This window comes from Notolabrus celidotus, chromosome 3 (assembly GCF_009762535.1).
Source record: "Notolabrus celidotus isolate fNotCel1 chromosome 3, fNotCel1.pri, whole genome shotgun sequence".
Lineage (NCBI taxonomy): Eukaryota > Metazoa > Chordata > Actinopteri > Labriformes > Labridae > Notolabrus > Notolabrus celidotus.
Window position 1 is genome coordinate 35,220,540 of NC_048274.1, and position 23,313 is coordinate 35,243,852.

Sequence of the window (23,313 nt, forward strand, 5' to 3'; positions counted from 1 at the left end):
AAGGTTACTCATGAAATTCCAGGTAATTTCTGTGACCTAGTTTTAATTTCCTTTATTTCCCTTCTTTATTCCTCCCTTCATTTCCTGAGCTGATGGGAGGACAGATGAGAAACCACATCAATCCACATTTCAGCAGCTATCAGCCATGCAAAGCAGGACTCTAGGCAACACAAAAGAGAAAAAAAAAAATCCCATTCAAAGTGCTTTTGAAAATCCCCTGTACACTGTAATGTTTAAAACATGAGGGTTAAAACATGCATATTAATGAGTCGTTGGTAACTGAAGTCTAAAAAGACAATAAAGGCGGTTTAATTAGATTAGATTTGATTGGAATTATTCATCACTGGTAATTGACAGTCCCTTTCGAGAGAGCCATAAACGGTTGTTTTTATTAATCAGTAGTTCAAATGTCAACTTTTAAAATAATTATCTCCTAATGTGGCCAGAAGAGAGCTGTGTCACTCCGGCCACGGACACTGCTGTGTTTCTATTTTGTATTTTTTTTAAAAATGGATTGTTAATTTATTTTGGAGGCATTCAGCTTGTCACCACAACTAAAATAGAACAACACCACAGGTTAGTCTGCATCGTCTTCATACATATTTATCGTTATAACAGAGTTTTCAAATCACATTAATCTGCACAGTCTCGATTTATAAAGGTTTGAAACTGTATTTGAGGACGCTGCTTTGGCTCAGCGGTTTAATCGCGCGCCCCATGTACAGAGGTTGTAGTCCTCAAAGCAGACAGCCTGGGTTTCATTCCCACCTGCAGCCCTTAACTGCTCGTCATCGTAGGCTCGAGACAGTGTCTGATTTGTCTCTTCTGGGCCACTGCAGAAATATGATGATGCAACCTGTTCCATCTGTGGTTATATAGAGTTGATTTCAAGGAGAAAACATCAAAACATTTTTTGTATTGAGATGATTCTTTAATATTAAGACAACATTGGCAGATAATTTTCAATTTGTGCCAGTTTCCTCCAATCACATGTATTACACATTTTACTATGAACTGAAATGTGCAACAGAGATATTTCCTCTATGAAAATGTTGCAGCATGACTCCTAAAATAAATATTTTTTTATATTTAGTGTTTCCCACTCTTATTTAGAAGTGAGCACAGAGCAGAGGACAGGACGCCTCAGAAAGTGAAGGCCACAGACAACCATTAGATGGGTTGAAAAAGAGGTGCGCAGTGAGGGGAGTGGAAATTGACAGTCTGATAGACAGTGATCGATGGATTAGGGCAGTGGGATACATAGCCCCCTCCCTGCAAAAGTGACTCTCCCCCAGCAGCAGACAGGGAATGGAATCTGATTAGTCAGATGTCAACTGGTGCGAGGCGGCAGAACGCTCCTCCGTTTGGGTGGCAAATGGCACCGGGATAGAACTGGGAACACATCTATTCCTCTTCACGCTAGAGAACACAGCGGCTTCCCCTCCCCATCCGTGAAGAATAGCAAAACTGCCATATTTATTTTGGCAAATTCCTATTAGGTGTTCTCTGAGATGCCACTATCTCGAGCCACAGTTACTTTGCCAAGAGGCATGAAAATACGCTTTAAATGTATGGGTGCAAGGAAATGACAAGGCAACCGGCTTATCAAATGAGACACATTCAATTCCTCCAACGGGCTGCTTCGATGGCGGGATGCATCTGTGCTGCACGGCCAAAACATTATGACAGCGCTTGTGCTTTCATTTGTTCTGACAATTAATGTGTGTTTCCTTTGATTAAGGAAAGAAAGGGGGAGATAGAGGGTGAGACGGAGAGAGAGAAGGACAGAGAGATAGAGCGGAAGAGAACAGGAAAAAACTTACAAGCTGTGTCAATTTCTATTCCAATAGCTTTAAGGGGTACATTAAGCTTTATCACAACGTACAGCCCCCCTGAAACAATCTGTATGCAAATAAAGCCTTACATATGGTTTGAGCTGTTTGTAGCTCTGCCGGCAAGATTTTCTACGTAGTCAGTGAGTTTTGCGGTTCGCAGATGTTCTTTAATCTGTAATGGATGCTGGCGTTGGAGCAATCCACTCCGGAGCATGCCTTTAAAACTGTTTATTTGATACGTCTTAATGTTCTTGCACTTCCACAAATTGACTACTGAGCTGTTTAATTCAATCAAAACTCAGCAAATCAACATATTTAATGCCTCTGTGGTTTCAAATGCTAATTGTTTGTGGCATATTGTGGCAGCGATTAAAAGAACTGGTTGTAATCTTAAATAGAGGATTGTGTGTAGCAGGTCAGTGATTCCTTTGACTGAGACAGCCCATGAAGACGCTCCTTTGTGCGCGTCTCCTTCAGTTCTCAGATTCTCAAACCTGCGTGCCAGTGAATGTCTAATAGCATGAAATTGATTTGAAAAGAAGGCATAACAGTTCAGGAGGAACAGTATTCACAGCAGGGGGAGCAGTCAGGAGAGGTTACTTACTGACTTCTGTGGCTGTTACTGTGATGTTGTGCCACATGTCCGTCTCCCGGTCCAAAGGTTTGGCTAGCGTGATCTTCCCATCGTCCACGTTGATGTTGAACTGCCTCTCCAAGTCTGTGTGCCGGTCAATAAAGTACCTGAAGAGACAATCAATCATCAAAATTTGAGGTTAAACTCTCTGTGGTATTTTGGATTTTGAAAGGCACAAAGGCACCTTATCCATCAGGAGCAAACCTGTTGACTCAAAGCAGTGGCAAATCAATAATCGTCTGAGGAATAGTCATAGCTTTCCCATGAGCAGCGGTGGGCATGAAAGCCTGATAATGTCTGTGCTTCCCCCCCTCCCCCGATCCCAGTGACCTGCAAAAAGGACCATTAGTCCATGTTATGTCAGGGTAAGAGATGGGGTGTTGTTAACCCTGTTTGGGATCTGTCAACACTCAATTGCTCCCAAAGGCTTTGCATTAATGAGTTAGGACAGCATTGTGTCACACATGAGCTCTAACAGCACAGGGAGGGGGGATAATGAATGTAATGGAGATGAAGCATCCATGAGCCTGTTATGTGTGACCTTGTCTGATCTTAGGCATAATGATTGTGTTTGCTTTTTAAACCATTAAGGCATGATTTTGGCTTAATAAAGCAGCACACTTTAAATAAATCAAACACAAGAAGGGATGTGTAATAGTGTACAAGCTCATGGATCTGTGACACAAACATAACTTTAACAAGTCCATCATAGATGCTTATAGAGATTATTTGTGCAGATCTCTAAGAATGTAAGATCATCAGACTGCACACCTGGCAAAGAGCATCACCTGATTTTTAGCCAACTGCAAAGGGACGCTTCAAAGAAAGGTTATTCAATCGCTTCCACTGATCTGCAATACTGACTCAGCAGGGTCTTAATACATGAGAAGATCTCAGGTTACACAGATATTTATGTGAAGGGAAAGTCTGCTTACTGATTTGTCAAATATGCTTGTTTTGGCACAGGACTTTAAGTGCAAACACATACCAATCTGATTGCAAGCAGGAGACAAAAGTGCTTAAAATTTAAGTTGGAGCACCACACAGCACGCTCAGTCCATCATGGCAGCTAAAACAAATGGGAAACAAGATCCCTGACAATCATCAAGGTCACCTGTTTGGGAACTCTTTGGTTTCCCAGTGAAAAACAACAATGGACAAAGACAGGGGGATAAGACAAAGTTGTGTGCCGACATTGTTCAGGGGGTTTGGGTACGTTTCTGGCAACACGTCCAACTTTTTAACGGCACCACAGGAACATGAATATCACTGCAACTAGGGAAACAGCACTGAAGTGCAAATGCAGTTTCCAAAATGTTGCTGGTAACTCTGAGTGGTCCAAAGCAAGAACAAATGCCACTGCTGGTGTCTTATGAGCTGCAGAGCTACAACCATACTCATTTGTTAGGAACAGTATTTAAACACTGGTTAAATATGATTGGGCTGCTATATACAGTTTATGCTCATCAACATTTCAACAATTAAGTCTTACCAACACACTTTAAATGAGCCAAAGTTGCTTTTTTGCACAATCGTCCAAAGCCTATGCTATAGCACTCAGGACTGTTGGAACTACAGATGTGTGTTTTTTAGGTTGATTCTGTGCTCAAAGGACATTCAAATAAACAAGTCAACCTGATAAACTCGAATGTGTCAGTGTCTGTCTCAGAACATTGACAGAAAAATCATAGGTCTATAAAAAATATGTGTTTTGTGTAATCTCTTTTAGAGTCTTTTATTTACTGGAGATCTGTTTCTGTAGTAGGTTGCAGCATTCTTCTATTCAAGTAATTAATTTGCTTACAATGTTTCATCTTCATCAAGCCTACCATGAGATGTCGATTCTGCACTTATACTATGTGTTAAAGGGAAGTTCTTTCAGTTCAAGCATATAAAGGACAAGCAACTTTATGTGTTGGGGTTGTTTCCCTTACTGCATCGAAAATGAACTGAGCCATGACTTCAAAACTGTTCTTTTTTTTCTTTTACTGTTCAACCTTTTCAAAATAGTTTTCTGCCTCTTCCTATGCAGGAATGCAAGGTTACTCATAGACTCTTAATGTACATCACTTGTGAATTTCCCCAAAACATCATCACAGAAGATAAAAGATTAATTGATAAATAGAAAGATATGAAAAAGTGATATTTAATTGGCTGTATTTTCCTAAAAGTGCATCTTTATTTCTCAGGAGGGTTTTTTTATGGTCCAATCATGTCCACACTTTGAAATATTGTAAAGTAGAATCAGTCGAGGATCCCATCGTCCTCATCTTTGACTAAAACAAACACATGAGCACCTTTGTAGTAAGAACTTTTGTGCAATTCATTAAACTTTTATCTTCCTGATTCTCTCGAACCCTGTCCCTGACACACTGATTACAGCGACTAGTACCATCTAAAAACTACACTTGCAAGACATAAACTCCCCAGAAATGAAAAAGAAAGAAAACTCCAGCAGTGGGCATGAAATTGGAAAGCACATAAAAGAGAATTTCCCGACGCCACTTGAAGCTGTGAAATCGCTCTCTCATGTTGCAACGCTAGCATCGCCAATTCTGGGGACAAACCCACACAAAACAGACTAAAAAAAGAATCTGTCATTGTGGGTCATCTGTGGTTTTCATTTGGCATTATGTGTGACTGTCACCAACATCCTACTCACCCAAAACATGAGAACAGCAGCAGCAGTGACTCACGTGAGCCTATCACACTGCGTACTGCGCACAGGACAAACTGTTCCTGTCTCACTCTCACATCTCCCCTCTCTGTCGTCTCCTCACTTTACAGTCAGAAACTTTTTTTTTTCCTTCTCCTCCATCCAGCTGGGTTCCAAGCTATTTCTAATCCAATCCCCCAATCCAATTCTCTGCAGGCCCCTTCCCCACACAGCCATCCCTCGGCCACCAGGCGCCTTCTCACCCTGCCTCTTTTCCTTCCTAACCCTGGGTCTTGTACCATCTCGCAGAGGAACCACTCATCCCTATCAGCCCAGACCTGTTGGCAGAAGCCCTACAGCGTCTATATGAGAGAGAGAGAGAAAATAGAAGGAGGAAAGACGGGATGCAGGGAATGGGATGGAAAGAGAATACAGACGGAGCACAACAACAACAATTGATATGAAGGAGGATGCTGCTTATACAAGAATGGGAGGAAATGAAATAAATAAACCACTGGCCCAGATTCCAATTGTTGGGGAGATGTACCGAGCCGTGACATTTCCATTTTTGAGATGAAATGGTGTAAAATCCTCTAGACGCCGGGCTGGGAGAGGTCCATGAGGACCCCCAACTACCACCACCCCCTCCCTCCCCTCTCTCTCGTTCTGTCTCTTTCTCTCTTTCTTTCTGCGTTGCCCTGCAGACGCAGAGCACTTTCAAGACAGGCAGACAGCAGCGAGCCACCTGGGAGCAGCCTCTCTCCTGCAGACTGAGTGGATCCCAGTCAAACTCTGACAGCCTCACGTGGAAGCGGGGAGACAGACCCTGAAATGTTCTGCCACCTGTCACTCAAACTGACAACGTGATGTGAAAAGAATTAAAAGCAAATAAAAATGATATCCAGCGTTATACGTGCGCAGGGTCCCTGAGTGTGATGTGGGAAGGCATGTGTGCGTGTGTCTTTCTATGCGTGTTATCATTGCGTTTCAGCTTTGCTTTACTTTAACAGGCCTCTAAACGGCACCAACTGACCTCAGTCAAACAGTGGAACATCACGTGGAGGCTGTTTGTGCAGAAATGTTTTAAAGCAGTGGAGCATTCTTTGAGCTGATGTAACAGACATCCAGATAAATTCAAGACTAAACAGAAAAATTCAAACATAACACGCTAATCAGAAAGCATCAGTGTGACAGAAGCTGTTGTGTGCATGAAAACGATAACGAGAAGCTGTAATCAGCAAGATCATTATTCTTTTTTTCCGTTCATTTATGGTCCTTTGGTGCATTGATGTGGCACGTCTTCACCGCATTACTCACGGCTCACCTGTCAATCAAAGCGTAGGGCCAGGACATGTTCTCTGGGAGCCTTTCTGTAGGTGGCAATTTTTGTGTCTCTTTAGCCACGGTGGCTATCATGGCTTACGCTAACCACCCGGTGATTTATCTGTCCTTTCACTTGATGTGTGTGAAACTGTTTTCTTCAGGCAAGATGTGCCAAACACAACAGCAGGTGCAAAAAGCTTTCATCAAGTACATGTCCGATTATAGCTCCATGGCTATCATGCTGCAGAAATGTATTATAGATACTTTAAATTTAACTTCATTCTGACATTTATGATGGATAACTGAATCAAGTCTGGAAAACAACTCCATACACACTGTGGTAGTGACATGACACGAACTATCAACAAGTTATAACAAAAAAACAAACAAACTGTAAACTTGTGTCATAAATAAACAATAAAAACAGATCAACTTTACAGATCGTATTTCCTAAGAAGAGTATAGTTGGTACAATTGTCACTGCACTTAGGATCATATTGTACCAGCTTTGTAGGAACTTTGCATGGAAGCAAAAAGCATTTGAAACATAATGTTCTGTTTTTTACTCGTCAAGAATTACTCAGGCTCTGTAGGGAGCTTACTGAAGTCTGAGAATACAACCCTCATGATATCCTCAGGTTATTTTGTGCCCTTTAAAATTAATGATCTATTTGTGACGGACAAAAAGTGCAGTGTGTCTCTGAAGAGTAGACCTTCATCATTACAGGATGTTTCAGGCTGGTATTGATATTTGACATTTTAAAAAAGAATCTATCAAAACCAGCTATCTGTATCTGCAAATGTTTTTAAATATAATTCATCCATAACTTCTCTGAAAAGCCTTGCATTGACACCATGTGATGTTTGACTTCCATTAGTCACTGGGGCCACAACATGGGAACTGCATTACATCAATCGATACTTCATTTTGTGCAGCAGCATCAGTATAGTGTCAAACATGGCAACACTGTATTAGCAACTGTATTAGGAATGATTTTTGCTTATGAATTTGGTTGATTATGGATAAAATACTTTTGATTATAATTTAATTAGATTTTAGATTAAATATGGGCACTAATTAAGAACTGTGACCGCCCGAATGACTGTAGCAACAACCTGTTTAAAGCTAACGTCATCAGAAATATGCATTTAGCTCCATTCATCATGTTTGCAAGCTTTAAACACTGAATCAATACAGCAAGCAGCTTCACAATGCCAGGGTGTTGTGTCGTTGGTTGTCAGAATGGATATTCAGACCAAGGACTGAAGTTCTATAGAATTCCAGAAGGTTCACGACTGTTTCAGAGCAACTGGTGTTTTGGTTTAAAGAATGACCCCGTTAACTGGTGACTCTCAGCAGAATGTGTCAACAGCTGTTGAAGGACCTTGGAAACACATCTTAGGTTTTTTTTTTTATTCATTATAATGTCAAAACAAACTCAACACATATGTCTTTATAAAGAAAATAGACACATTTGGGGAAAGTAGTCAGTTAACAAGGTCACCCTTAAAACCACAACACCAGCAGCATCTTTGGCTGCAAACTATTAAATGTGTTGACTATCTAACCTCAGTTCAGTCAGATAATAACTGAGAGTGTAAAGTGTTAACTGATGAAACTCTGAGGCAAATTGCTACTCTGTGAAGTTAATGAAAAAGCTGTTCTCAAGGCCTCGTAGTGACTGAGTAACAGGGGCAGGACTTAATATAGCAAAAGTTGGAATTATAGTCAATCGAGTCACCGAGCCAACAACCCAATGATTTTTTTTTACCCTGCCATGCAGGTGTGCACTTTTGGGATGTAGTTTTCTTGATCAATTATTCGTACCCAGGTCTCATACAGAGTGGTCTTGTGTTCTTGTCTTGGCATGCAGCGCTAGTGTCATTGTCATTTTCCATTCAACACACCCATTATTTATACTCCTAGCACCCGCGTTGTGTAAGTCACAAATCAACTTGCTCCCTTGCATCAGAGGATGTGTTGGTCTTAAAATGAGGTGTAGTAAGGCACACCAGTTGGGGACTCACTTTTGAGCAGCTGCACCTGAGACCAACAAAAAATCTGGTCTAACGTCTTAAGTAAGTAGCCCAATACTTGATAATTAGAGAGGACAGTACTAAGTGCAAGAGCGGATATTTAACTGCTTCAAACACAACTATGGAAATGCACAGCAGCGCGCTCACTCATGAGAAAATATCAGTGTTTTTTGCCCACAAACAACTAAGCAGTAATTATTTTCAACAATCCTCAAACATAAATTCCAGTTCCATACCCACAGATATTCATAAAGAGTACACCCATTAAGCAAACAGTACAGTGATCCAGCAGCAAAACTAAGTGATGTTAAACACGATTATTAGATCATGTCCAATACTGCTGGAATGTGTGCAGTTTTAAATAATGAATGATGTTACACTGCTGTGCCTCATGTGTACATGTATGTTATTGTGAAACCACATTATCATTCTTGCTGTTCAGTGTGATTGTCACGGTGCATATAACATTAGTCCATGCATTGACAGAGCTTTTGCAGTGACCTGTGTGTTTTCTGCATTATATGAGTCACAATGTATGGAGAGAAGTTAAATATGTCAGTTCAAACCCAATGTCTTTAAAGGTGACATATCACGCTTTTTTCATCAATATATATTGGTCTAAGAGGTCCCCAAAACATGTCTTTAAAGTTTATGCTCAAAAAAACACTTTGAAATCAGATTTTGACATGCCTGAAAAGCCCTCTTCTTCAGTCCTCCTCAGAACACTCTGTTTTCTCTCTGACCACGCCCCCTCAGGAAGTGGATGTGGCCTCAGCTCTCCAGCACGTTGATCTAATGTTTACATGTTGGCTGAATATACACGGCTGCTAGCAGACCACGTTACTTCAACCCTCTGAATCTGATCCAGAATCTGATCCTGACGGAGAGGCGCCTGCAGCAGGACCTTTCTGAACCATTGGTCACAGATTTAGTGTTTCTTGTTGTTTTATTCATCAGTATGTCGACGTGTGTCTTGGTACAAAGCTACAAACATGTAGCTATGTGGCTATGCTAACTAGCGCTAGCACTTATCCATGATAAATAAAAATCATCCACTAGATCTTCAAATCTGCAGACGTGGGGAGTAAAACCGACCTCTGCCAGAAAGGCAGCAGGACCTTTCTGAAGGATATGTCACAGATTTAGTGTTTCTTGTTGTTTTTATTTGTCAGTATGTCGACGTGTGTCTTGATACACAGCTACAGCTATGACATGTAGCTATGTGGCTATGCTAACTAGCGCTAGCACTTATCCATGATAAATAAAAATCATCCACTAGATCTTCAAATCTGCAGACGTGGGGAGTAAAACCGACCTCTGCCAGAAAGGCAGCAGGACCTTTCTGAAGGATATGTCACAGATTTAGTGTTTCTTGTTGTTTTTATTTGTCAGTATGTCGACGTGTGTCTTGATACACAGCTACAGCTATGACATGTAGCTATGTGGCTATGCTAACTAGCGCTAGCACTTATCCATGAAAAATAAAAATCATCCACTAGATCTTCAAATCTGCAGACGTGGGGAGTAAATCCGACCTCTGCCAGAAAGGCAGCAGGACCTTTCTTAACGATTTGTCACAGATTTAGTGTTTCTTGTTGTTTTATTTGTCAGTATGTCGACGTGTGTCTTGATACACAGCTACAGCTATGACATGTAGCTATGTGGCTATGCTAACTAGCGCTAGCACTTATCCATGAAAAATAAAAATCATCCACTAGATCTTCAAATCTGCAGACGTGGGGAGTAAAACCGACCTCTGCCAGAAAGGCAGCAGGACCTTTCTTAACGATTTGTCACAGATTTAGTGTTTCTTGTTGTTTTATTTGTCAGTATGCCGACGTGTGTCTTGGTACACAGCTACAGCTATAACATGTAGCTATGTAGCTATGCTAACCAGCGCTAGCACTTCTCCATGACAAATAAAAATCCACTAGATCTTCAAATCTGCAAACGTGGGAAGTAAAACCGACCTTTGTGTTTATGAAGACAGCCTACAACTAGCATGCCTCCCTCCTAAGCTCCTTGTTAGCACACATTTGTGCAGGTAATGAAAAACGGAGGGGGGATTCAGTATTATTTTATACAGTCTATGGGCTGAACAAGCTCCGAGCTCTGACTCCGTGACAGACCAGATATTGTTGTTACGTAACAAAAACACGGAAGTCTGAAACGGCTCGTTTCACACACATTTACAGAAAGGTGGAGAAATCAAAACAGGGGCAGAATGGATTTTTTTCATTCTCGGGGGGTTTGCAGACATGCTAGGGAAACATATTTCAGGTAGAGAACCATTAAAAAGTTGATTTTGCATGATATGTCACCTTTAAGTAATAAGGCACCTGACTCTTTAAGAGAATGAGGGCAGAGACACTGATTGATTTGATTCAAGTTACACCTAAAATACAACTTTGAATAATCAAGGGACATTCCACCTTTAGACTCACTAAGCACCCAGATTATGCACCACTTAACGAGCAAAATTTGGACAAACACACCCTAATTCAGTTTACGCCATACACTTTAGACAGGGTGCTAAGACAATGTTTCCTATCCCCTCATTAATATTACACAGATCTGGAGGTTGTTTACCATCTGTCAAAGTCACTTTGTTTAGGTAGTAGTCAATCTTTGGTGGTTAATCCTCTCGAGTAGTTTGACAAAGTATTGTACGTCCCCGTACGTCTGCTTCCAAACTGCTCACAGAAAGCGTCATCACTGTTTATCACTGTAAATGGGTCTATGCTATTTTTTATACATTCAAATTAATTAACAACACTGCATGGGAATGACCTCCAGGGAAGTCTTTGATGTATCATTGCTGTCAGTCCCATTCTTACATACAGTACATGTCATAAAAAATCCAGATCTATACAGCATTATCCACGGAAACATATCAGTCTGACTCCAGTTGGCACACTACTGCAAGATAAGCATCTTCCTTAAATTAGAGGCCTAAAGGCTTTTGCACATTGTTGTGTTTGTGTTTAAACACAGTAGCTGCTGGGTTTTATCACCATTAGAGTGTGAATGTGAGTGAGTGTGTGCATCTGTGTGACTGAGTGCCTGTATCAGTCAGAGGGAGAGAAGGTGAAGAGATCGAGAACAAATGTTTTTTTTCTCTCCGCCAGAGAACAAAATGCCTCTGTGACATTCCTGCTTGTTATTAGGTCAGTAATTCCACCGGGAGAATCACAGATGTAGAACTAATTTTTGTCGTCCCCTGGATGCTGACCAGTAGAGTTTTAAAGCCACATTTTATTCAGGTTGAATCCCAGGCAGCTTTACCAGGAAAGCTTCTTTTCTTGGAGAGTTCAGAGTAAATCATAAATAACAAAACCTAAAAAAAGTGTCCTGTGGAATTTGCTTTCCTGACATTTAATCTCTGTTCATTTTAAAAGCTTTTCTTTTACATGACTGCTTGTATTACCATATGCAGCATGTCAGCTGTGTTAAAAAAACAAGCTGAAAGTAACAAGCTTAACAGAATTATATTAAGGTCCTCTAATTTCATAAAAAAGAAAGAAATAGAGAAAAAGAAAATATGTCAACCAGGCTTCTGAAAAATATGAAACCTGATTTTGGCAATGCTTGTAACAGTACCAATATTTTGGAATAAACTACAGTCACAGCTTCTCTATGAAATGCAGCAGTGGGTGACATACAGCTACGTAGTGACTGCCAGATGTCACATGCGTTTTATTTGTGATCAGTCAGGTAGAAAACGACAGCGCACAGGCTCCAGAGAGAGGCTATACTGAGGGACTATTTCATGGAGTGCACCTGAAATGTTGTTGGTTGGATGCATTAAGTACAGCTAAGGGGTTGTTTGTCTCCTGAGTGCAGAGGACGTGGCAGCCCACCAGAGCACTCGCCCCCGAGTGGTTTAGACTCCGACCGGTTTAGTCTGGTCCAGCTGGAGGGGGGATTGAGGAGGAGAGCGATTCTAATCAAAGAGGTCGACTCGAGAGCTCGTTCAGATGGTGGTCAGGAGAGAGTCCAGCCAAATGCTGCTATTACCGCTGCCACTCCAGTACTATAGTTTAGATCTGCAGCTTTGTCATAGGGAGCTCCTTGTCAAAGTCATTTTTAAATCGGAAAGATAAAGAACAAAAGACAGGGAGGGAGGGGGAAAATTGCAGGCTGACAAGTATAATTTACAAGTAATTCAAGTGTAAAGATCAACAGGCCGCCTGCGTAACAAATGACAGGTTCTTGATTGTTTGTGCAAGAATCTTTTGTTCCTCATATATTATCTGTTCCACAGATGCTGAAGCTACATTTTTGACATTGATGATAGCCCCACATTTCATTTAGTGTTCTTTATGATCTACTTACATGAAGACCTCAAGGTTATCTATGCATTTAAAGGTACACAGTTTGTTATGAAACAGGTTAATAAATCAGCAGATAAAAGCATCCAGCAGATATTTTACCGCTGATTTACCTTTAAGCCATTCTTCAGTCAAAGCCTACAACAGTGCTCTGGTTACAGTTTATTCTCTGTCTTGTATTTCTTTGAATTGTGTTGGTTATTTGAACAAGAGCCTCTCATGAATCTACCCAGGCCCCAGGACCAGCAGGGCCTAACAGGGTACAAGATCCACATTTCCAAGAACTTTTTTGGTCCCTTTTCTAGTATTGCAGGATTTTTTCATTTTAATATTTAATTTGTTTGTTTGTTTTGCAGTGGAACCAGTTGGAGGGAACCAAACATTTATGGAAGTTATGGAAATACAAGTTAATTAGCACTTTTTTGTATAATATTTGTGCTGTAATTTTGGTTCACCATGTCAGGGACATTAAAGCATTGCAGCAGCTCATTTCACAAAACAATAAAAAGTAAAAATGATGGTACTGAAATAAAAACCCTTTAGGATTCAACGTTTCAAGGTGTTTTACTGTCATATCAAGCTGTCGCATGATGTGGAAAGAAATTTCGATACTCAGGTCCCGTGTGAAGCCACAAAGAACACAAAATTAAAAAGGAAGACAACTGTGATAAATATTAAAATATAAATATAAATATATCAGCTGAACAAGCAATAGCTTTTATTTTCCCACACAGTCAGCCTCCAATCTTATGACTTGAGCCCAGATTGTCTTATTTATTCATGTGATTCCATTGTTTTTATTGGTTGACTGTTTTCTGATATGCTTTTTAAAATGGAACCTTTAGCACTTTTATCATTTTATCATTTTATCATGTCTATTCATTTTACCATTTTTAGTGTTAGATTAGTTTTTAGGATATTTTTTGTATGTTTTGCACATTAAGTATATTGTTCTGTCTGAAGTCTATCTTGTAATTTTGTATCGACCTAACATCTCACTGGCTGCAAAACAAGTTTACCTACGGGTACAAAGAAAGTAACCTGAACCTGAACCTGATTGTGCATGGACTGATTGAGTTGTTATGTCATAGTGCAATTTAATTTTGAGGTAGTCCGTTGTATTGTACCGTTTGTATCGTAGTCTGTATGGCTGGGAGCGGCCGAGACTACAGAGCACCACCAGAGTTCAGCAGTCTTATGGCCTCAGGAGAGAAGCTGTTCCTCATTCTGGTGGTTCAGCAGATACAAAGCAGCTTATTTGTGTGTAATTACTGAAACTGTGTGATTTTTCATCCTAACAAATCTTTCTTGCCTGTAGGCTCATGTTTTTGTGATAATTCTGGTTTTTCAGGTTGAAAGTTGAAAACATATCTGAAGATATATAGATTGAAATCAGATCTAGCAACAGAGTCTGGTACGGTAGTGGTCTTTGATTCTGGACTATCCATTGGACTAAAACCAAACATTTAACTACACAATCCTAGACTAAAACGTATGAAACACATTCCAGTCTGAGGGACTAAGTCCAGTGTTTAATCAATTAGTCCCACAGAATAATTTACAAGTAAACCACTAAAAGAATCAAGTTTTGAATCCATCCTGTTATGCAGAGCAGACTACTTTCAAAGTGTAATTATTTGGCTTCTGTTCAGAGAGGCTTTTGTCCATGTTTTTCATTATTTAGAACATGCGTCTGATCTTGTAAAAGGCATTATTCAGGCTACTGCCTTCTGTCAGCCAGTTTTTCTGGAAGGATTAAAATCCTCCATGCTGTAATCATTTTATCAGCCTAAAGCTCACAGTTACAGGCTAATACAGAGCCTGCACATGGCTGGAAGTAAAATCAAATGGTCTTTGGCGAGGGCCATGAATCATGTTAAGCCCTTCATGACAATAGTTTGTTTCATCTCATCCTCCACAAAGGAAACACTCGACATCTGTGACAGATCCTGCTCATCTCCGAGATGTGCAGGAGGGTACAGATGTACGACTGAACTTTCAAGAAAGTCAGATGTTGCTGTTCAGAGATGTGTTGTGAAAACACACACAGCTAGAAAATGACTGAACGTGCGTGTGTGTGTGTGTGTGTGTGTGTGTGTGTGTGTGTGTGTGTGTGTGTGTGCGCATGTGTTATTTTCAAGCATTTATTTCCCTCCGATGATCAGAAGCCAGCAATTAATGCAGCATTCTACGAGCCACTTCTTGTTCTTCTGTCTCTCAGAGAGTAAAACTGAAAGTTTGAGAGAGAGAGCCTTTTATTATTAAAAATTCTAACAGCTCTTGAGAATATTTTCAAAAGGCTCCATTCTGCTTCTCTGACTGCAGAGATTTTTTGTTTTGTTTTGTTTTGCCTGACAGTCACACAAAGCCCTGCAGCAACAATCCATTCTGAAAATAACTACTTTTTCACAAAATTGTAAAATTGGTGATTAAAGGCATAATGAACATTGTGAGTGTAAGTGAATGACCTCAGGAAAAATATAAGAGAAAGAAACGTCTGCAGAAAGACGAATGACCCGGTGCACATGACGGCAGCCTGGGACTCATATTGCGTCATACTCAAAGCTTTTCAGAGGACAGGATGTTTATATTCAGACTGTTTAATAGATACCATGTGAAGAGATCCTCCCAGCAGGGTGCTGCCTTTTGCATGCACAAGCATCCATTATTCAGTCACTTTCTCTCCCAATAATTATGTTCTGAAAGAAAAACATGAAAGTCTGCAGCAGAATTAGATACTCCATGTGGCTCAGAGGAACATATCATGTAAAGAGAATTCATTTAATGATTGTGACATTCTTCAAATACCAGAAATGGCCAGATTTGTCCACTGAGTGTGTTGTTTTCTCACATTGTCAAAAATCATAACTGTAATAATTAACAGATCTGATGTGTTGGTATAGGCAGAGCAATAGCTGCAGAATGTCAGAACAAATTAAATGTTTTTTTAGATGTGAGAATGGGTTCATCTACAGCAGCAAAACCTGCTGATATAAGATTCAACGAGATCATATCTATAACTTTGTTGATACATTACATTAAAAAACAATACCATTTTTGTTCTATGCATTTCAAAAACCTCCATTAGCACCAAGAATACACCCAAAAATGGCCAAAACAGTCAAATAGACGCTCAAAGGAAGGTTGTATGCAGTAACAGTAAAGTAATAATGTCATATAAATTCACTGTAAGACTTCAAGTTTCATCTGAGAAGGACTTCTTAAAAAATTGAACAGAATGAATAACAGAAGTGGGATATATTGAAGGCTATTCTACTTTCTTTTTGTTTAAAAGTTTCTGCTTGGTTAAGTTTTGCAGTAGCCTGAAAAACAACAATGGGGCAAGGCGATGTTGATGCATGTCTGCAAGACCAGGAACAGAGGCTTAAGCGTCCAAGCTTCAGTGTGTAGATATGGGAATATTATATCTAGCAGTAAGATTCTAGATTGAAACACTCTTTAGCTCATCCCTCCAGTTGGTAAAGCGATGGCGGCCTTTGAGGACAAGCTGCTGCGATGCATGAAGTATGAGCCTTCATTTCTCAAGTTTTTAACTTCAAGAAGATCTAACAATGCAAATTATTGTGCACTTAACAACTACTCTCTTCTTCATGTTCCAAACAGTGCATCTTGGACAGACACTCACTAAACACAAAGTTATAAGTTTGTCTGTGGCGGTGCAACATGGCGGCCTCGGTCAAAGAGGCCTGCTCCTATGTGTGTGTAAAAGACTAAAGTTAACTAAAACAAACTTACTTGTATAAACAGGAGATTATACACTAAGTTAAACATACTTGTGAAGAGTATAGTCCATCTCTACCAAGTCTGTAAATGTCTGTAAGTACTACACACCTCACCTTAAAATGGTAAACTTTCTCATAATACATGCATACGATATGAGTCAATGAGTGTGTTAGAAAGAGATTCAGAGGATTTTTATGTATTCTGTTGTTCAGATAATATATGAGTGTTTGGAAAAATACACAGATATTAGGTGAAAGTCAGAGTCCCAGATGAGTTTTGTTTCAACAAAGTTATTACATTGCAAAACTCAAAAACAGTCAAATTGACTGCACCGGGAAAGGAAATTCAAAAATTCACCAGCTTCGTCAGTGTGTGTATCTCCCTCAAACACACATACAAAACACAGAGCTGATCCACAAACAGCAGTGCACCGAATAAGGACAGAGAGAGGGAAGAGATGTCATTATATAAGAAATACTTGTTTTTTTTTTTTTTTACCAGCGGAGGGACATCATGCAACCTCAGGGCTCAATTCCTCCTGGCAATCTCATCACTAAACATGAGGATGCCACGAGAAAAGAAATAAAAAAAGAGAAATAAAATGAACTGGCCCTGCTCTATAGCCTCGTCCAATCTATGAAAGCCAGCCCGCTCTCTGCCCGCCATGCAATTACACACAACCTGTTGAGTGTTGTCCCGGGAATGCGGTCAGCAAGTCACTGGAGAATTAATGAAATGCCAAGATGGAGGGAGAGAAATTGCCTGTATAACCTATCCTCAAGGTGCCCTTGTGGTATTTCCGAGAATAAGTCACACAAGAGGAGAATATAGCGGACCTGGTCACACACTGAAAGACAAAGTTGTACTGCCTTCAACTCTCTTTTCTCTTTTTTTTTTGGTCCATCTGTGGAAATGAGAGCAATCGTTTGGATCGCTTCCTCTCTGCCATCGACCACAGTCTCCAAAGGTCATGAGCATGAAGAGATTTAATTGCATGCCTTGGTGTCAAACCTTTTATTAAAACAACTCATTACAGCCCACAAAGACTCATTTACTAATCCTTTCTTTTCATCGCTTCTTCAAGATACACCACAGAGCTTTCCTTTTTCAAGTGGAGCTACCATGTTGCTCCATTTAGTCAATATTAAAAGGCTAAACAGTAAATGCTGAGGTTGCATCAGCACTAAAGTGCTTACTGTATGAATCCTCTTACTCTAACTATCATAGTTTCATAGTTACAAGATGTATCAAGTGTGATCTCACCCTTTGGTTTTATGACTCTCTTTCTCGAACCATTGAGATCGTCTTTCACCATGTTGTTTTTCTTTAACCAGAAGTGACCATATTTGGACCAGAGGGTGGAGCTGAAGACGAGGAAGATGACTACAACAATCATAGTCCAAAGAGGTTCATTAGGTCTGACACTGTATACTATAAAATAAAGGTTCCTTTAAGAGGGAACATCACATCATGGACTGGGAAAAGGCTGTGGTAATTCACTCAGAGAGCAACAGATACCAGTGTTGGATAACGGAGGCTGTAGAGATCAGGAAGCAGGCCCAGGGGACAGTGAACCGGGATAAGGGGGCCTGCATGCTGTCTCACACCTGGGATGCTATCCTAAGACTGACGGACAACAGGGGGCTTGGTCGTCATGGCGTATCAGGTAGGAAGACCAAACCTCTATAAACCAGCGGACAGACACGCCACAACACCACGTGACTCTTCTGAAGAAGTATGCAGAGAGTTTGTAGTCGAAACATGTCAAGGTAAAAAGAAAAACACACTGGTTTAGTTAAATGAACTTTTTTTGCTATAGCAATACTCATAGCTAAACAGTCCGTGCAAACAGCTGATATATTAGCAAGAGTTGGTAAACCTTTGTGCTTTCCTCAGAGGGAGATTTAATTTCAGGAGGTTGCTGGAAAAAGTTGTGAATTCATTAGACTATTGAAGCAAAGAGAGCATATGGACTGAGGTCACTCACCACAAGCGGGTAACCCCCCCAAAATGTATTCATTTAAGTCTTGATATAACGTGAACATGTGAATAGTATACATTTCAGACCCCTAAAAGTTACCATGAATAATAGAATCACTTAAAGAGATGGACCAATAGTCTCAGGCTGTAAACAGGTTTACTCCAACTTTGGGTATTGTATTGAGAAGTGACTCATTTTGGAGCCAACCTCACGTGGCCACTCAAGGAGCACCAGTATTATTAACATTAAGCATTGGCTTTATTTCTCAGCACAACAGATTGCCTCATGCTCTTACCTGACCATGCTCGCAGAAGAGTCCGGGTCCCTGGCGTTGACGCTCCCTATGACTGTGTTGATGGGAGCGTTCTCATTCACTTCCAATTGGTACACTGGTTTGGTAAAAATAGGAGGTTCGTCAGAGTCGTCCACCACAATCTTCACTGTAGCTGTGTCCTTGAAGGGGCCATTGCCTGGCTCAGAGCGGATGTTGGTGGCCTCCACTTTCAGTGTGAAGGCTCTCTTGCTCTCGAAGTCTAAAGGCTGAGGAGGGAAAAAGAGGGAGGAGGTCAAGAAATGCTGCATTGTCTGACTGAAGTACTGTCTTCTATGTGTGCTTCTCAATTTTATGACGGAGATTATTGCTTCAGCTCTAAACTGTTCAATTTGAATGTCCCTTGAGTATTTAAATATATTCCTACTTCGTCTCAACTTTGGTTAAAGTAGAAATAACTAGTGGGGGAAAAAATACACTTCAGCTTCTCAACATTTCCATGACACCTAAAGCACTGTTATAGAGTAAAATGTTACATCACAGGTTTGACACATCAGAGAAGTATGAGAAGCATGACTCAGCCTGTGAAAACACTTGTGTGATGTATTCTGTGACTGAAGGAGTGCTCCTGACACAAAGTTTAGGTTCCTGTCACGATAAATGCTGATTAGTTTTTATGCAGAATAAATTATGCGTTTCTGGAGTTCTTATTGTAGAAGTGACTACAGGTTGGGTTCTTTGTGTCCTTATGGCTTATAATTTGATAAACTTTACAATAATTATTAATACTAACAGTAAAAAATCCATAAGCCTGTTTAACTAAATAGCATCCTGTTGGATATTATGCTGTCTCTTAAAGGTACAGTGCATATAAATGGGAATGTGGAGTGATATCTCAGATTCTAGATTGAATCACTTCTTTACAAGATACATGTTACAAGATGGCGACCTCTACAGAAGTAGACCTTCTCCTGTGGTAGATATTAAAGGCTGATTCTGAGTGAGTTTACACCAAGCTTTATTTGCACATAAATGCTTCAATTCTGCCTCAAATTAAACTTAAAGGTGACATATCATGCTTTTTTCATCAATATATATTGGTCTAAGAGGTCCCCAAAACATGTCTTTAAAGTTCATGCTCAAAAAAACACTTTGAAATCAGATCTTGGCATGCCTGAAAAACCCTCTTCTTCAGTCCTCCTCAGAACACTCTGTTTTCTCTCTGACCACGCCCCCTCAGGAAGTGGATGTGGCCTCAGCTCTCCAGCACGTTGATCTAATGTTTACATGTTGGCTGAATATACACGGCTGCTAGCAGACCACGCTACTTCAACCCTCTGAATCTGATCCTGACGGAGAGGCGGCTGCAGCAGGACCTTTCTGAAGGATTGGTCACAGATTTTTTGTTTCTTGTTGTTTTATTTATCAGTATGTCGACGTGTCTTGGTACAAAGCTACAAACATGTAGCTTTGTGGCTATGCTAACTAGCGCTAGCACTTATCCATGATAAATAAAAATCATCCACTAGATCTTCAAATCTGCAGACGTGGGGAGTAAAACCGACCTTTGTGTTCATTAAGACAGCCTACAACTAGCATGCCTCCCTCCTAAGCTCCTTGTTAGCACACATTTGTGCAGGGAATGAAAAACTGAGGGGGGATTCAGTATTATTTTATACAGTCTATGGGCTGAACAAGCTCCGAGCTCTGACTCCGTGACGGACCGGATATTGTTGTTACGTAACAAAAACACGGAAGTCTGAAACGGCTGGTTTCACACACATTAACAGAAAGGTGGAGAAATCAAAACAGGGTCAGAATGGATTTTTTTCATTCTCGGGGGGTTTGTAGACATGCCAGGGAAACATATTTCAGGTAGAGAACCATTAAAAAGTCCATTTTGCATGATATGTCACCTTTAAAACCCCACGAGTAAGATCTCAGTGTCTAACTTTGGAGGCCTCAGCAGAAGTGTTGGCATCACAACAAAGATCCTACAAGGTGTCTGTGCTGATCTAAGAGCTGAGCATGCATCCACAATGTAAACTTTATTTTTTCCTGCTAAAAAACGACATAATCCTTTAAATAACCTGTAACCAGATATAAATCTCTCTCACACACGAGGCTTTAAATCCACAAAGACAGTGTATTTGGGTGGCTGTGATTATGTCTACACCTTCTATCTTTTGCAGCACTGTGAATTTATTTGATCTTTTTTGATTTAAATCAATAAGGGTGTAAATGTCAGTGTTGCAAAACCTGAAAAGGGTTTTCTGACCTTTATTCAGCATGAAATAACACAAATCTCTCAGCTAATGCTCTAAGCGACAGAAGATCATCGAGCTATGGTGCTGCTATCACAACCAAATCACATAAATTTAATGAGTATGTACTTATTTAATATCTGAAAGAGAGGAGCAAAAACATTTGGTGCAGGACCAGCCATTGTGTGACTGACACATCTGTTTAAATGCTTTTTTTTAAATTGCTATATGGTATTTCTTTTACAGATGGCTCATCATTAATATTTAAAAGGAAGAGGGGAGTCACTTTTTTACTCACTCGGCATCTCCGAGGACATCCCAGACTGTCACAATTTCATTCTGAATCACCTCTGGTCGCTCTCATACTACTAGAATAATGGGATCAAGTCACTTCCACGCTCCATAACCAGGATTTATAGGGAAATCAAAACTGGGCCTTGCCGCTTGAGGGGATAGGAGACGGCTCGGGGAGGGAGGAGGACTAAGACGAGGGATATGAACAAAACGAGAAATGTATTCAGTAGGAGAAAAGGGGGTGAGAGTGAGAGGAAATGTCCCTTAGGTCAGACAGGGCCAGTGCTGAGCATGGGGGCAGGTGGGAAGAGGGGGGTCCTGCTGGGACAGAGAAGTAACAGCAGCAGTAGGGGGACAGGGGAATGGGGAGGCGGCGACAAGGGGCTTTAACTTCCTCCGCACTCCTACACTCCTGGCATCAGAGCACGAGCAGAAGCCCCTGAAGCCTCTCCAAGTCTCACTCCTCTACTGTCGTGGAGGCTATTTGGAACACTTTCATTATTAACCTCCCCTTCTTCTCTGCCGCACTCCTGACACCCGCCCCCCTCCCTCCATTTCTTCCCCTTTCTCTCTTCTTCTCTGATCTATGCTGAGAAAGTACATGGACGTGGAGCCAATGGATTACACTTTAAATCAGGGGGTAGTGGAGTGTAAGAGCTGTGTGAGATCGTGCCTGGATAGTCCAGTTGATGATATGGAAATGGAGAGGGGCCGGATTTATAATTCAAACCACTATTTGAGAATCAGTAACCGGGCAAACATCGGTTAAAACAGAGGACTCACGTTCATGTTACTCACCTGTGATTCACCTGTTTTGTAAATGCAATATTGCAATAGATGTAAAAAAAAAAATACCTTAATTTTATTTTTATTTTTATTTTATTTCACGCTGTGCTTTGAAATGGACATTTACTGTTGTGTCATGGCTAAGTCAGAAGTTGAAAAATACTAAAAAATCTATTTTTATTTCCTTTGTTGAATCTGAAAAATAACCTGAATTTTGATCCTCATTTAGTTAACAGGGACTCTGTGTAATGACATCAATTATTTATACAAGGAAGATGGTGAACTGAACCATGAACTGTGAGATCTGTGATCCGTGGCACCCCTAATGATATGGGTAATAACGCCATAATGTTCTACAGATTCTGTTTAAACCCGTGGAAGTTCCTACCACAATGTCAGCAGGCAGATCTGACAACATTGTAATTTCAATGCATTTACTAATTCTATTAATATGCATTTTTTTTCTTTCACAGATAATGTGTCCTGGTCACATTTAAATGCAGGTTGAAAATGGGGTCATAATAATTTGCTCAATCATAAAAAATAAATCTGCTTAAAATGAATTTGTTGGCTTGCTTCTTTTGACCTCTACATTAGAATTAAGCACATATACTCCACATTTTATTCATCCTGGGAAAATTGGCTCACGTTGCTTTGCTTCCTTATCAAAATATTTCCTCATTGTTCCCACCTGACAGCCTGCAGAAAAAAACTCATTTGATTTTTTTCTGGTTTCCTAACACAGAGGGGAAAGGGGAGAGAGGGACGCTCACTGTTGCTTGAATATTAATTCACACTAAAAAACACTGTGGTTAAATATGGTGCTTAACAGCTTCTCTTTTTATCACACCAGTAGTCTAGTTTAATTCATCATAATCAATGATAAAAGCATCATGCACGCATTTTTCTTAAATGCTTTGAAACATCCTTCACATGGAATCAGGCTACATGCCATATTTTGAAGTATTCAAGTTATTCATTCAATAAACTGAGAAATCCAGGGAGAATGTTTTGATTGTTATTAGTATGCATGCTGCTACTGTTGTGCAACTCAGGTTGATTATTAAGAAATTCATGAGTGCAAAAAGACACAGTAGAGTGATGTACCAGGCATTTTGGTGTCAAGGTTGCACAGCTAGTTTACATTCTTCCATTTC

The 23,313-nt window shown here is 40.3% G+C and overlaps 1 protein-coding gene across 2 annotated transcripts in view; it reads right to left on the reverse strand.

Moving 5' to 3' along the window:
- cdh8 (cadherin 8) overlaps nucleotides 1-23,313 on the reverse strand; it is a 134,471-nt gene that overhangs the window by 8,688 nt on the left and 102,470 nt on the right. For both annotated transcript variants that reach the window (XM_034680734.1, XM_034680733.1), the window contains exons 7-8: nucleotides 18,837-19,081; nucleotides 2,440-2,576 (exon numbers count right to left, since the gene is read on the reverse strand). In XM_034680734.1, the coding sequence (XP_034536625.1) occupies nucleotides 2,440-2,576; nucleotides 18,837-19,081 (382 nt within the window). The remainder of the gene's footprint in view (nucleotides 1-2,439; nucleotides 2,577-18,836; nucleotides 19,082-23,313) is intronic.